This window comes from Globicephala melas, chromosome 2 (assembly GCF_963455315.2).
Source record: "Globicephala melas chromosome 2, mGloMel1.2, whole genome shotgun sequence".
Classification (NCBI taxonomy): Eukaryota; Metazoa; Chordata; class Mammalia; order Artiodactyla; family Delphinidae; genus Globicephala; species Globicephala melas.
Window position 1 is genome coordinate 43460029 of NC_083315.2, and position 15995 is coordinate 43476023.

At 38.6% G+C, this 15995-nt stretch overlaps 1 protein-coding gene across 3 annotated transcripts in view; it reads left to right on the top strand.

The window, feature by feature from the left end:
- The window catches only part of CHD2 (chromodomain helicase DNA binding protein 2), a 120927-nt gene that overhangs the window by 65721 nt on the left and 39211 nt on the right, over positions 1-15995 (top strand). For all 3 annotated transcript variants that reach the window (XM_030873188.2, XM_030873187.3, XM_030873189.3), the window contains 9 exons: positions 1139-1301; positions 1641-1793; positions 4262-4333; positions 7373-7522; positions 8283-8431; positions 9458-9554; positions 9985-10077; positions 12198-12368; positions 13307-13482. In XM_030873188.2, the coding sequence (XP_030729048.1) occupies positions 1139-1301; positions 1641-1793; positions 4262-4333; positions 7373-7522; positions 8283-8431; positions 9458-9554; positions 9985-10077; positions 12198-12368; positions 13307-13482 (1224 nt within the window). The remainder of the gene's footprint in view (positions 1-1138; positions 1302-1640; positions 1794-4261; positions 4334-7372; positions 7523-8282; positions 8432-9457; positions 9555-9984; positions 10078-12197; positions 12369-13306; positions 13483-15995) is intronic.

The window sequence follows — 15995 nt, forward strand, 5'->3', positions numbered from 1 at the left end:
AAAATCTTAATGTTTATCTTTCCTTTATTTTTTAATTTTTAAAATATAAGCAGATGTTAACTTTTCTTATTGCCTCCTTGTGCAAGTGGTAGCATGCTGTATGCATTTTTCTATACCTTACTTTTTTCACTTAGTGATGGGAATCGGCTGTGCTGGAGAGCACTCCATAGTAGTTTATAGAGACAGTCCTTTCTTTTTACAACTAAATAGTGGATCTGTAGCATAGTTTATTCAACTAGTCTCCTAGTGATGGACATTTGGATAGTTTCAAATACTTTTATAAATAGTGCTACGGTGAGAATCCTTGAGAATTCCTCTTTGAGATGGATTCCTAAAAGTGTGATTGCTAAAAGTGTAAAGAAATTTCACTACTCAGAAAAAAAGCAGTTCTAATATTTTCAAACTGGGCTATAAAACATACTCGTTATGAACACTGTATTATGTAAAATACCCTTTTACAACAGTTTAAATGGATATGTAGCTTCTATCTTTTTTTTTTTTTTAAACATTTATTTACGTATTTATTTGGCTGTGCCGGGTCTTAGTTGCGGCATGAGGGATCTTTTAGTTGCAGCATGTGGGATCTTTTAGATGTGGCACGCAGGCTCTTAGTTGAGGCATGCAAGATCTAGTTCCCTCACCAGGGGTGGAACCCAGCCCGCCTGCATTGGGAGCGTGGAGTCTTAACTGCTGGACCACCAGGGAAGTCCCTGTAGCTTCTATCTTTGGTATATCTAATTTATTTAACTGATTTTCTAATTTGAGACAGCTTAATTTCCACTTTTATACTACAATAAAGACTGCTTCATTGACAGTCATTGTTTATATAAAATACATATATGTAATATATGTTCTATGAATATATATATTTTGTTGCTATTATTTTCTTTTAATATTCCTGTGTTCATCCAGGTTGAAATAGCCAATAGAATGATTAATGGTCTGAATCTGACTGGAGATGTGTGAGGGTTCCTGGTTAGGTGGCAGGAGATATAAAATAAAGCATCCCTCCCTGCCTTTTTAACGCCCCCACCCACCGCCTCCCACCCTCAGTAACACTATTTCCTTTTATAATCTGCTGGTATCCCCAACTCTCTTTCTTTGAATCTAATAATATCATTATTATCTTAATTTGCAGATGGATTCTGACTAGAAATTACAAGGCTCTTGCCAAAGGAACAAGAGGCAGCACATCTGGTTTCCTTAATATTGTGATGGAACTGAAAAAGTGCTGCAACCACTGTTATCTCATTAAACCTCCTGAAGAAAACGAAAGGGAAAATGGACAGGAGATTCTTCTGGTGTGTGCTTACCTTGTTTGTAATTGCTTTCTTAAAGACACTTTAGTTTCTATAGATGCTTTTTATCAAAATGCTCCCTTTCCTCCTCGGTAATTTCAAGGAGCATCAAAAGAAGCTTTAAAAACAGGTGAGAAAAGTCAAATAGCTAGGAAAAATCTGGAAAGTATATTGTCACAGATACTAGGTAAAGAGCATTTTAGGAATTGCTTGTCAGCTAGATTGCAGAAGTCTTCCAAAAGCTTAAAGATGATTTTAAAAATATGAACTCTTATTAGAGAGGAAGGGCAGATTGAAGTATGCTTTTGAACATGATGATTAGAATGTCTTTTCAATCTTCAGTCCTTGATCAGGAGCAGTGGGAAGCTGATTCTATTAGATAAACTGTTGACAAGACTTCGAGAAAGAGGGAACAGAGTCCTTATCTTCTCTCAGATGGTGAGAATGTTGGATATCCTGGCTGAGTACCTGACTATTAAGCACTATCCTTTCCAGGTGAGGATGCTTGGTACTTGGGGTCTCTCCCTTCCTCCTTTCCTCCCTCCCTCCCTCTAGGTTGTATGCTTTGCTTGGTAAATTATCCTAAAGGAGAAAACAAGAGTTTTCTTGTTTCAAACAAATTGAGATTAAGGTTCCAGGCGGGTCTTAATTTTTACTTCCATGCCTTTAGGCTACCCTGTAATGAACAAGATCATGGGAGATTATTCTTTTTTGGTGGGTGAGGGATGGGGATAGAAGTGTTGTTAGATGGTATCTTACATCTCTGAGCCTGTGGTAAAAGTAGCGAGGAAGGAAGTGTGAACCTGATGACAGAAGCCCAAATCCTAAGAAAGAAAGAAAAAGAGAGGTGACAGTGTTTTATATTTCACCCCAAAGGAAGCTGACCCTGGCCGTGAGGCTGGGGAACTCAGGAGAACAGTATACTTGAAACCTTGCTCGTCCCTGAATATACTTTGCAGAATTATAATTTTGGGTTTTTGTCTTCATTCATTAATCTCTTGTAAGATGAGAAAAATAAGGGGGAAAAAGTTTCTTCAGCATAATATTTTTCTACGTGTTAGACAATGGGAAACTTATCTCTGATTTATTTATAGATGTGTGCAATTTACCTTGACTTTTGGCCTAATATTTTTATAATGCCTTGATTTTTTTAAAAAATTAATTTTATTTTTGGCTGTGTTGGGTCTTTGTTGCTGCACGCAGGCTTTCTCTAGTTGCGCCGAGAGGGGGCTACTCTTCGTTGCGGTGCGTAGGTCTCTCATTGCAGTGGCTTCTCTTGTTGCGGAGCACAGGCTCTAGGTGCACAGGCTTCAGTAGTTGTGGCACATGGGCTCAGTAGTTGTGGCCTGTGGGCTCTAGAGTGCAGGCTCAATAGTTGTGGCACACAGGCTTAGTTGCTCTGCAGCATGTGGGATCTTTATGGACCAGGGCTCGAACCCGTGTCCCCTGCGTTGGCAGGTGGATTCTTAACCACTGTGCCACCAGGGAAGCCCTGCCTTGCATTAAATAAACTTTTTCTTTAATTTTGGATGGACTCACGCAGTTATGCTGATACTGAAGATACTTGAAGGCAGTGATTCTCTCTAAGAAGGCCAAGCTTTAAAACTCAGTAACAGGTTTTCTTTCAGCATACCCTGAAAGGCGTTGTTATATCCACAATACTTTGTGTGGTCTTTCAGCAGTTGTCTTAGAATATAGTTAAATACCGTGGTTGTTACCAAAAATAGCACAGTACAGAGAGTCAGTGATCTCTCAGTACATCTGACCCCTGGGAGCTTTCAGGTCTAGCTCATCATTTGGGTATCAAGTAAAATAAAAATATGTTACTTTTCTCTCTAGGGAATGAGTAGTCTGGTGTCTACTCAGGTTATCATGCCTAATGTCTTCTCTTAGAATATTGAAAAGAGGGCATTTGGGTTTTCTCATTTCAAATACTGGTTGTGAACCTGCCATTTAGACTTATCTTTGGGTCAAGGCTCTCAGTAGAGTTGGTAGTCAGAAAGAAGAAAGGGGGTTCCCATGTGTGATTCTACCTGTGATCAGGTGGCTCTGGGTTTGGTGGACAGAGCGCTGAGCTGTAGGTCCTTCCACAGACTCCACCCCTCCCCTGTCACTGATCACTGGTCAGCTGACATCTGCCTGGTCAGTTTTGCCTTCGGTAAAATGAGGTAGTTTATCTCAAGTGGTGATTAAGGGGAAATAATGTGAAAATGATTTTAAAGAGTCCGAAATGCTTTATATATAGCATACAAGTAGGAATTCTTCAGTATTTACATATTATATGGTTTCTCTATGGTGACATTGTTTTGGACCTAGAATTGACATATAGTCTAATGTAAGAATTGTATGTGCTAGTAAATGCCAGAGGCTCTCTTGAAGATACATTTTGGCTGTTTGAACACTTTGCTCTGATTTTAGAGTGTAATTTTCAGAAAAGCTGGGATATATGACTCACTTAATTTTAACATTTTCAATATTATGGGAAAATGTTTTCCAAACAAAATTATGTAAAGAATTTTTTGGTTTATGGAGCACTTAATAACAGGGCAACTTTTAGCCATGTAGCTAAGGAGCACCATTTTCCTGCAGGAGCTAATTATGAGGTGACCAGTGGTACTATTTCCTAATCTCTTTGGTACGCACAGATGTAGAAGCAGACAAAGCCTCTAAGCACAGCTTGGGTTGCCACCTTTCTCCTTATGTCCTGGTGGCCATTCTGATCCTTGGATAAACCTAGATGGCCCTTAGAATCAGAAGCTTCTGACCTTGAGTTTGTAACCGGAGAGCTTGGGGCAAAGTTGGGTGTGCTGCTGAAGCACAGCCCCTGGACAGCACTTTGCCAGTGTGTTCCGGTTATTTTTACTCAGTGGGTGTTGGAGTGATGAAGGTTACAAGTCTGGTGTTCTATTTTGAGTGTAGCTGATCTTCCTACCTTATGATTTTCTTATGGTTTATTTTTACAGCGTCTGGATGGTTCCATCAAGGGAGAAATCCGAAAACAGGCACTGGACCACTTCAATGCAGATGGGTCTGAGGTATAGCATGCATGGCTTTGTTATTTGGGCAGCTTGGGCTCTGAATCAAGGGGAAAGCCTTTCTAGCTTAATGTATTCTGTTTCAGAAACATTTCACAGTGCAGCTCTCCTACCTGATAAGGGAAGGAGAAATCACTAAAGATGCCTCTTAATTTTGTTGTTTGTCAATCCAGAAAAGCATATGCATGCTTGTTTATCTCCCCTGGTCTGGATTAATGACAGAGTAGTTCCGGTATCAACTGAGGGTTCTCTGGTGGCTTTCAGATGCCAAATTTCTGGGCCTAGAAGAACCGCAAGGCGAGGGTTGGGGAGGGCTGGCTGGTAGGATTAATTTTGACATGTATGTTACATCAGAAGGTTCTGATCTATACTTTTTTTGCTGACTTGAGTCTTAAAAAGTATGTTTGCTATGTCTCAGATTTGTTGGACCCCGGCAGGATGTGGCTTAATTCCCTTGCTTGAGCTAATAGCAACATTGGTTAATCTGTTAAGTATCCAACTTGAATTTGGCATTATAAAGTATTTTGTTTTTAAGGTACATGTGGAAGAGTACTTAGGACAAGTTAGAAACCGTGGTAACCTTGTAATTTGTGCATATCAAACTGTTAAATACCATGGGATGTGAGAGAAGAGGCGAAAAGAAGTTTAGTGTAAGTAAGGCTATAGTGGTGTGAGGAGTTAAGAAAGCCGTGGTGAGGGCCAGAGGTAGAACTAGAAGTGTTTTGGAGAGAACGTTAGAGCTTCTGAAGTCTGGGCCCCTATTCTCTATAAATAGACCAGGCTTAACTTTCTGCTTTCTCAAGAGCTTTGAACACTCTTAATGTCTGTCTTTCAGTCCAGAATGGTATGACTCCTGCCCCTTGAATAGCACATAAGCCTAGTTAGACTATGGTATTCTGCCTATTTCTCCAGCCTAAAATTTTAGTTCTCCTTGAGGAATTTTGGGCACTAATCTCTTCAGAACCAAGGCTCTGAATGGTCAAGGAGAAGAGGAATGTAATTACTAAAAACACTGATAACCATCTAATTCCATCTTCCTCTCTCTCCTCCCTATTTTCTCAACTGTAAAAGCACCACGATGCCCTACTTCATAATCCTGCTGTGACGACTAAGTGCCATACTCCACACACAGCACTGAGCGCAGGGCCTGGTACACAACAAGCACCCCATCAGTGTTACCTGTTTCTCTTCTTCAGTATTTGTTGAGATTGGTTTTGTGGTCCCTACTATTAGTTTAAAACAGTGTGAGTTGAATGTTTCATATCGCCCTTTCTCAAGAAAAAGCTAAAGTGGCTTTCTTCATAGTTCTCTTGATTCCCCTGTCCGATGGCTAGATATAGAATAGAGATTCCTTACCATTTTCTGCAACTCTGAGTTTTCTTTTAATTAATTTAAAAAATTACTTTATTACTGGGGGAAAGTAATATAAACACATTTAGAAATTTTGGAAGATGGTGAAGAGTACAAAGAAGAAATACTATACAAAGAAGAAAACTTCCATTCCAGAGAAAGCTTGCTATTCACATTATTTGGGTGCATTTCCATTCATCCTGGAAGAAACCCTTTGTTTCTTTCTATGTTTGCCCAATTGGGATCATGCTGCATATAGTTTTGTGCTCGCCTTTCATTCAAAATTCTACTCTGAGCATTTTCCCGTGTCATTAAATATTTTAAAAAACTAATTTCTAATATTTTCTCATGCCTGTTCCATCATTTATTTGACCATTTTATTGTTCTCAGATGTTTAGCTAGGATATGAGCATATAAAAAAGATTTTTGATACATTTTGCTAAATCACTCTTTCCAAACAATTTATATTCATAATGTTTATGTATGAATATTTCCATTTTACCATTTGATAATAGGCACAAATATCTTAATATAATTCATATTGTCTTTGATAAAGAGTGACATTGAAAATATTTCTTATGATCATTCAGACCCCAGATTTCATTTAAGTTTTAGGTGTCTCATTCTCAAGTGTTTACCTGCAGGCTTCTCTTCAGAGTGTGGTGTTGCTTGGTATCTCCACCAAGGCTCACAGACTATGCTTCAACCCCCCTGTTAATCAGTTCTTTATTGGAATTGTTTAAAGCTCTTGTGAGACAGCTCTCTCCATTTTTATTTCTACGGCATAATGTTGGTGAATGTGACTGTTATTTAGAATGTGGAGACCTTTTCATTGCATCTGTGTATATGTGTTAAATACACCCATTTATCAAAATGTAACTCAGAACTACCAGTTTTTGAGTGCCATTTCCAATGCCAGAAAGGTGTCAGTCTTTGATACATGACCAAATTCCCTGGAAATAGAAATGTTTGGCTTTGGTTTTCTCTGGCTCAGAGTTTATTCTCTGCCTCCTGCCCATTTTTTTTCTGAGCACTCAGATGCAGGCTGGTGTACTGTTCCTGCCCAGTCTCTGTTATCATTGCTATGGCAACTGGAATATGTCAGTGCCTGGGTCTTTCCCACACACTGCTGTTCGGCCACACCTGCTCTGGTTTTCTTTGTGCATGTTCTGTAATTGAGGATCCTGTGCTGTCCAGTGGTTCAGTCATGTGATCTCTTAGTACAGTGTTTCTGTATTCCTCACCAGCCTAACAAATGAATGGACATTTACCCAATAAAGTCTCCTTGCTCATACTGACTGCCTTACATGGCATAATCCACCTTTACCCAGGAAATAAGTATCTAAGCAACTTGCTGAAACGATCCTCATGATAATTAAGTTTGTCTGGTTTCTGTTAACTGCTTGTATACTAGTTTTAGCCAGGAGAGAACACCAATTCTTTTGCTCCTGTTGCCTTATCAGATTCTACTTTACTCCTTAGTTCATTGCACTGACTCTTACCTCTTAATCAAATGAAAATTCACTCTGCCATCAAGTCCCTGACATTCTTGTAGCCTCCATAAAGTTTGTCCATCATATCTCACTTTTCTTCACACCTGCAGGGGTTTCCAGGTATAAGGGCTTATTGGACTGTGAAACTGTTTCTGAGAAGGCCACTGCATAAAGTAGTATATTGCATTGTGTACAGGACTTCTGTTTCCTGCTCTCGACACGGGCTGGTGGCCTGGGAATCAATTTGGCTTCAGCGGACACAGTTGTCATCTTTGATTCTGACTGGAACCCCCAGAACGACTTGCAGGCACAAGCCCGAGCCCACAGAATTGGTCAGAAGAAGCAGGTCAGTGGAGAGGGGCCTCTAGATATGGCTTGGAGGGGAGGGGGCAGGGGAGGTTATTCAGCCCTTTCAGGATGTTTGTAAAATGCTTTTTTTTTTTTTTTTTCCTGTTTTGTCTTCATTTCCCCAAGGGTAGATGTCTGTTTGTTAATTAGTACAGAGAAGCTGTCTTTGGGGCTGAGATGAGCTTATAGATATGAAACTATTCTCTTTTGCTGTTTGAAAAGTATATCACCAGTAACTTTCTGGCTTACTCAAAGATATTTGATGAATAGACTTAGAATTGAAATTTTCCATCTATTTTATTACGGAAAAGTTGTTAAAATATTCTAACATTGTTCAAGATGGTCTACTTTTATTACACACGAACAGTATTAGCTCTGTGGTATGTTGGAAACGTACACACTTGTTTCCTTCGTAGATGAATTTCAAAGTCTGCTCTAGTACTGGGTACCTCTTTAAGTTTCATATGTGGCCAAAGATTCAGTTTCAATGAGACAGATCATTCTTTAGCAGCATTTTTATTGTTAGAACAAGGCTATAATAATTCCTTAGGGGCTATTTTATTTAAGAATGTAACGTGCTGCAAATAGTAAAAATATTGCACGTACAATACTTAAGTTGTCTGCTTGGATGGATGGCTTACAAGTGATATGCCATAGCAGAGAACAAATATTTTTTTATTTTCCCCCTTGGTTTTAGGCAGAGGTAACTTTTTTGTATGTGTGATCAGGCATAAGCATAACATTTCCTTTTCCTACAGGTAAATATTTACCGCTTGGTTACAAAGGGGACCGTGGAGGAAGAGATCATAGAACGGGCCAAAAAGAAGATGGTATTGGACCATCTGGTGATTCAGCGCATGGATACCACTGGCCGGACAGTTCTGGAAAACAACTCTGGAAGGTCCAAGTAAGTTCCAGAAAGATGGGAGAGGTAGCAGAGTCAATTTTATGTCAACATTTGGTATAATTCATTTTTCTAATAGGATGCTTTACAACAGACATTAATCCATTAATTACCTGGAAAAGGCCAAGCCAAAACTGCAAGAAGATGGCATTTTCATTTTATTTTGCTCCCCCTGTTTCTCCTCTTTCTTCGGGTTCTTTTTTTTTTTTTCCGTATCAGCTCTTTTCTTATGTGCCCTTTCTCTTTCTTTCCTGCCCTCCTCTCTTGCCTTTTGCTTTTGGCTCTGCCTGTGACATATGACACAGCAGCAGCAGTGGCAGCTGTGTGCTCCCCATTGGGCTTTCATCCTGGCACAGTGTTGCCTTGGACTTTTCAGCAGTGAGAATGCACCAGATTGAATTGGTATCTATTTCTTGGTAAAAAAGTTTGTGTGGAGATTATCTTTCCTATTGAAAACAGAAGGCTATAAAAGGAAAGTAGTTAAGTTTTAGTTGGCTTTATTTGGAAACACAACTATTTCTCTTAGAGAGTTTACATTTTGACCAAATTGTTGAGTATCTTCTGAGGCAGTCCTGCAACTTATGTTACAGGTGAGATCAAATGAGCCCTTCCTAATTAGATGATGATAATTTTCCATTAAAGAGGAAACTAGGCAGAAAAAGCTTGTTCTTTTAGTTTGGACCAGAGATGAGGAGTTTGAAAATTCATGGTGAATGATAGCTTTCTGAGTCAAAGGACAAAGAGAGAACTCCCTTCTCTCATGTTGCTAATTATCTTTCTTGCTTAACCATGTAACAGATGAATCAACAGGAAAATAATTGATTTCTTAATCTTTTGTTAGGTTAGGTTTACCACTGCAGACTCATCCTGTGGATTAAAAAACATGAAATATTTGTGAGATCATTTTTCTTGTGGCAGAATTTATATCTTCACCAGTAATTTGACCTCTTTATGAAGAATAGATATTTAGAACTCCATAGAGGTTATCTGACATTCCTAAAAGATTACAACTACATTTTATTTCTGCAGTTCAAATCCTTTTAATAAAGAAGAGCTGACAGCGATTTTGAAATTTGGAGCGGAGGATCTCTTCAAAGAACTCGAAGGGGAGGAATCAGAGCCTCAGGTAGTCAACAATAAGGGAAAAAAATTTCTTGATAAGTATCATCTGTGAGAGTCTGAAATTTTCTGGAAGCGATTCTGAGTCTGAGGCTTTTATAAGGAAATAGTAGTTACTTGCAGAACATAGTTTCTCTTTTTTTCTTACAGGGCTAAAAGCTCTTAGTAAATTGACTAGGAAAGAATGAGAAAAGCATTTGAGGATTTTGCTTTGGTCTTTTTTATTCCAATTTTATTTCTCATAATTTCTGAAGTTTCATCTTATCATTTGTATAAATAGTAGTTTGAAACATTAGATGTAAAGAACATGAAACTGAGAGTGTGAAAGAAAATGGAATATCAGAGAAGAGAGTCGGTTTATTTGCACCAGTCATTTTCAGTAAATGCTTACCACTGCTTGCCTTTTTACCATGTTTGTGTTGCTCCTGTTCTTTTAGGAAATGGATATAGATGAAATTTTGCGCTTGGCTGAAACCAGAGAGAATGAAGTCTCAACAAGTGCAACAGATGAGCTTCTGTCACAATTTAAGGTATGAAAATCATTGTCTGAGAACGTCTTTGGCATTGATTCATGAACCAAAAATAAGTAATGCCTGTCAGTACTTTCTGGGTGCAAGGGACTCTGCTTTTCTATTTACCGAAGTTGACTCATACCCCTCAAAATCATTATCTAGAGTTCCAAGTATGATGTGGGTATAGACCATATAGTCCTCCCCATAGGGGTCACCACTGAAGCGGTCCATCCTGCCCAGATTCAGTGGGTAGAGGAAAAGAAGTCGCTGTGACAAGGGCTGAGAATAAGCTGTCAGTGGGATAGGTGGAGAACTTGGTAGTGTGGAGCTCTGGGAGGGGTGGAGAGGTTGTGGGAGAGACATTAATAGAATCATAAGAAAGAGAGGTCAAAGGTATGAAAATCGAAGGTGACAGTTGGGAAGCTCTTGACTTGGTGGGATTTTTTTTTTTAAGGACAGTTGTGGGGTAGTTAGTGGTATTTGATAGAAAATTAAGTGAGATCAGGACTAAATGCAGAAGCTGCGCACCTGATGAGTAGGAGATGACAGCATTGAGTATAGACATTATTAAAAAGCTTAGTGAAGAGAACAGTGAAAGTAATTTATGAGGATAGAAGGATCAAGCAAGGCAAAGTTTTTTAAAGGTGTTACCACGTTTCTAGGTTGAGGAAAGAAATTGAGAATAGGTAAATACTGAAGGTGCTAAGGAAAGAAGGAATATTTGGTTGCACATTGCCCAGGAGGAGACTGGAACAGATATAATCAAAAGCACAGATGGAGGAACTGGCCTTTGAAAGAAAAAGGAAAGTATACACTTCAGGAAATAGAGGGGAGAGAAGATGTAGGAGTTCCAACTGGTGACCTTAATTACCAGTAAATTAAGTGAGGTGTTAGCTGAGAAGTGGAAAAGATTTGGGATAGTCCCATCCAGGGGCCAGGAGTTGCCAGGAGGAACTTGGTTTAGGGTGTAGAGCTGAATTTAGAAGATGGGGCTTCACATTAGAGCCAGTCAGCAGGATCATATGACTTGCTCCAGAAATACTTGAGGTCAGAGAAGTTGAATCAGTTGGCCATCCCAAGGTGGGAGAATTGGCTTGGGAGGCATCGAAGAGTCATCAAAGTGGCAAAAGTTTCCCAGATTCCAGTGAGAACGTGGTTGAATGGATTCATCATGGTTTGGTTCCATGCATGTTAGAGAAGCAGGGAAGACCTGGAGGTTACATTGATGGTTATGTGTGGTAGACCCGTAAGGGCTGAGGAAGAAGTGTTTGAAAGGAAGCATTATTTTGTGATGAAGTCCAAGGTTGGCCACAGGTAGAAGTTGTCTTAGTGGAAGAAAAAGGAAGGAGTTGAGTGGATCACAGAGCTCTAGGATCAGAGTTAATGTGTCTGTGGATGCAGAGGATGGAGGTGAATTGTTAGCGTTTCAGCTGGATTTCACTTCTATGGCTACTGCTTCCTTCTTAAACAGATGTAATCTTCATGATGGTGTCCTGGTCTAAATATATTAAATATTTGATATGAAATAAATGGAATATTCTTCCAGGTTTGTTTCATTTTTTCAGTTTTTTGCATTTTGTGTTCTTGTTTTTATTCCTAAGACTAATATGCAGTTTTGAGCATATGAAATTCTTACAGACATTTAGCTTCTATACTTCTGATAAAAATGAATAAGGTAACCAATAGCTACTGCTTTGAGTTATGGGTTGTTTCAAATGAGCTCTATTCAGTAGCGATTTATAATGTATAGGACTGTAAGTTTGTAATGGATTAGTATTAGGTTTTCAAATGTTATAATCTAAATAAATCTAAAATTTCTAATTAGTACATTAGAAAGTATGTATGATTTAACAGCAAATCTTTCAATAAAACTTACAAGGCAGTTTGTAGCTTTATATCTTTCCCTGTTTTTCTGTAAAATTTCTGATGAACTTTAGGATTTGGCAAGTAGATTTTGTTGAGGGGGGCGATAAGGGAGAGATGAGTAGAAAATTGATTATTTGATTATGTAATATTACAGGAGTCCTATTATCATTCATAGCATGTTAAATTAAAAACAGTGCTTGAGTTGGTGTGTTAGTAGATGGTGTTTGGGAAATAGGGAAATGTCAGACAATGGGTTGTCCATTTGTTTTAAGGTTGCCAACTTCGCAACAATGGAGGATGAAGAAGAACTAGAAGAGCGTCCTCACAAGGAGTGGGATGAGATCATTCCAGAGGAGCAAAGGAAGAAAGTAGAGGAGGAAGAGCGGCAGAAAGAGCTGGAAGAAATTTATATGTTGCCTCGAATTCGGAGTTCCACTAAAAAGGTGAACAAGTAACATGAAAGATATGGAAGTATTGATACTTCTTATTTTGTTCACCTTATGTTGTTGTCCGGATGTGTGGAGGGTTCCAGGGTAGAGTTATAGGAAACCTAGCAGAGGGAAATGGAAAAATGCACAAGGCTCACGTGCATACCTATGAGCCATTTGATCTTTGCAGATTGGCTCTTTGTGAGATGGCTGGACAGGGTTTGAGTTTGACAGAAGTTTACATTTTGCCCTTGAGATTAGAACCAGTAAGTCTAAGAGTTTGGTTCTAATTGGCAAGGCCTTTGCCTTTCAGAGTCAAACCTCTTTTCACCTTTAAGTGTTTGTTTATAGCACTTGGCATAAATACTTAGTAAGAGATTATATAAAGGTGCTTCAGTTTACAAAGCTCTATCATAGGCACTATCTAATTTGATTTTTGCAACAACATTTAAGTAGATAGACTGTTTTATTACCCAGTTGTTGGAGATAACAGACTCAGGTTTGTCTGAGATCCTAGTAAATCAGTATTAGCTAATAGTAGCTATCATTGAGTATTCCCTGTATGTCAGGCATAAGTTAATGCTTTTCCACTTACTGACTCATTTAATTCGTATGATAACCCTGTATTATAGGTGCTATTGTCCCCATTTTACAAATGGAAAACAAAGGCATGAAGAAGTAAAGTAATTTGCCCAAGGAAGTAAGCATGAAGCCACAATCCAAATATTTTTATTCCAGTTTACTTAATGACATTACAGTATGTCTCTGGCAGAATGACTGTCCCAAGCAGGTCTTCTTTCATCACATGCCATCTGCCTCCTTCTTTCTTAAAGGGAAATTGACTTGCATGATACGATGGGAAGTTCTGAGTATTAAGGAGTTAAGATGGGCTGGTCTTAGTCCTTGGATCTTTTGGACCTGGCACTTGCTACAATGTGACTTTGCCTTTTCAGGCTCAGACAAATGACAGTGACTCTGATACTGAGTCTAAGAGGCAGGCCCAGAGATCCTCTGCCTCTGAGAGTGAGACAGATGACTCTGATGACGACAAGAAGCCCAAGCGCAGAGGGCGCCCCCGAAGTGTGCGGAAGGACCTCGTGGAGGGATTCACTGATGCCGAGATCCGGAGGTTAGTGGGGGCTCTGCTCTCCTTCCCCCTCACATTTGGAAGGACATGCTGTAAGCCTCAGGTTGATGGATCCCTGACATTGATGACAGGGAGGTCAGAGGAAGGCAAGGGGGACTGAGTCATGCTCCAAGGCCGCAGGATGATTCTCCCTTCTCCAAGGTTTTCCTCAGTTGAGCTCTTTCTGTTTGTTTACTTCTTGTTCTGGGTTCTGAACATTTCACAAAGCAAGTCCAGCCAAGAGGAAAGAGGCTGTTGGAGGTAAACTTGGGCTGAAACTTTCTTTTTTGTTTTTATTGAAGAATATGAATAAATACATACATACATATGTATCAATGTGTATAAAAGAAATGGTATAAATATAAAAAATTGAAGTAGTACAGATAACCCCAGTTTACTTTCCATCGGTGTTAGTGCTGGTATCAGTTTGGTTTATTGGTATTTACAACATACTGTTCTGCAGCTTCTTGTCACTTATAACCAATTTTAGGCATCTTTCTATGTCAGTACTTACTACACATTTGTTGGTGTCTGATTCACACCCCTTTTCCCTCCAGAAAAATCTAAAATTATTGCTTCCAAACCACTTTTCCCCTAGCTGCCATGTTATTTTTTTAAAAAGCTGAAGAAAGTAGAAAATATGAAAATGATTAACTTTATGGTCTAACCCAAATTTTAACTATTATCAAATAGTCCTTTTAGGTCAGTATTTGAAATCACAAGGTCTTTGTTTCCCACTGAATGTTATACCTGTTCTTTTATTCTTTCATTGTTTAATTTATTATGGAAAAATGTAAATGTATACAAACATTGATAGAATATTAGCGCACCCCCTCCCCGGGTATTATTTTAACCATTATGAGTTTGTAGTCAGTCTTGTGTGTGTGCCATATTTCTATTTTCCCCTACCCTCAGTGTTATTTTGAGAAGAATGTATATTCTGCTGCAGTTGAGTGGAGTGTCCTATAGATGTTTTTTAAGTCTATTTGGTTTACTATTGTTCAGATCTTCCATTTCCTTATTGATCTTCTGCCTGATCTATCCATTATTGGAAATGGGGTATTGAAGGCTCTATTATTGCTGTATTGTTTACTTCTCCCTTCTGTTCTGTCAGTTTCTGCTTCATATGTTTTGGGCCTCTGCTGTTAGGTGTGTATGCTTTATAATCTGTTGTCTTGATGAACTGACCGTTTTCTCATTATAAAATGTCCTTCTTTGTCTCTAGTAACAATTTATGTCTTAAAGTTTATAACTTGGTTAGATATTAGTGTAGACACTCCAACTCTCTTTTGGTATTGTATGTGCAGTATCTGTTTCCTTTTTTATTTCAATCTATTTGTGTCTTTGAATCTAGCTTGCAACTCTTGTATGTAGTATATAGTTAGATGTTTTTCAAAAATCCATTCTATTGCTCTCTTCCTTTTGATTGAAGTCTTTAAACCATTTACATTTAAAGCAGTTACTTATAAGATAGAATTTATGTCTACATTTTGCTGTTCATTTTTTATGTCTTGGGTCTTCTTTGTTCCTTTATTCCCCCATTACTGCCTTCTTTTATATTACATATTTTTTAGTATACTATTTTAATTCTCTTGTTTCTTTTATATTTTAAAAGTTATTTTCTTAGTGGTTTCCCTGGAGATCATAATTTTTTAAAAAAATAAATTTATTTATTTATTTATTTTTTGCTATGTTGGGTCTTGGTTTCTGTGCGAGGGCTTTCTCCAGTTGCGGCGAGCGGGGGCCACTCTTCATCGCAGTGCGCGGGCCTCTCACTGTCGTGGCCTCTCTTGTTGAGGAGCACAGGCTCCAGACGCACAGGCTCAGTAGTTGTGGCTCACGGGCCTAGTTGCTCCGCGGCATGTGGGATCTTCCCAGACCAGGGCTCGAACCCGTGTCCCCTGCATTAGCAGGGAGATTCTCAACCACTGCGCCACCAGGGAAGCCCCCTGGAGATTATAATTTAATGTTTTAACTTAGAACAGTTTAGTTTGGACTAATACCACCTTAATTTCAGTGGTATTCTAAAACTTTACTCCAGTTTAGGTACGTTTCTTCCCCCTCTTTTGTGCTTTTATTGTCACACAGATTATATCTTTAAACTTTATAAGCCCACCAACACAGTTATATAATTATCGCCTTATGCAGTTGATAGTTAAAATCATTTAGGAGAAGAAAAGAGTTACTGACAAAAATACATATACACTGTCTTTTTATCTACTTACTCAGGTATCCTCCTGAGGCTCTTATTTATTCATGTGGATTTGAGTTATTGTTTCATGTCTTTTCATTTCTGCCCAGAGTACTCTCTTTAGTATTTCTTTCAGGGCAGGTCTGCTAGCAACAAATTCTGTCTTTTTATTTATCTAGGAATGTCTTAATTTCTCCTGTGTTTTTGAAGGCTAGTCTTTATTCTTTTTCTGTCTTTCACATTGGATAATCTCAGTTGACCTATCTTTTTTTTTTTTTTAAATGCATCTCTTGTTGTTGTTGTTTTTTTTAATTTATTTTTGGCT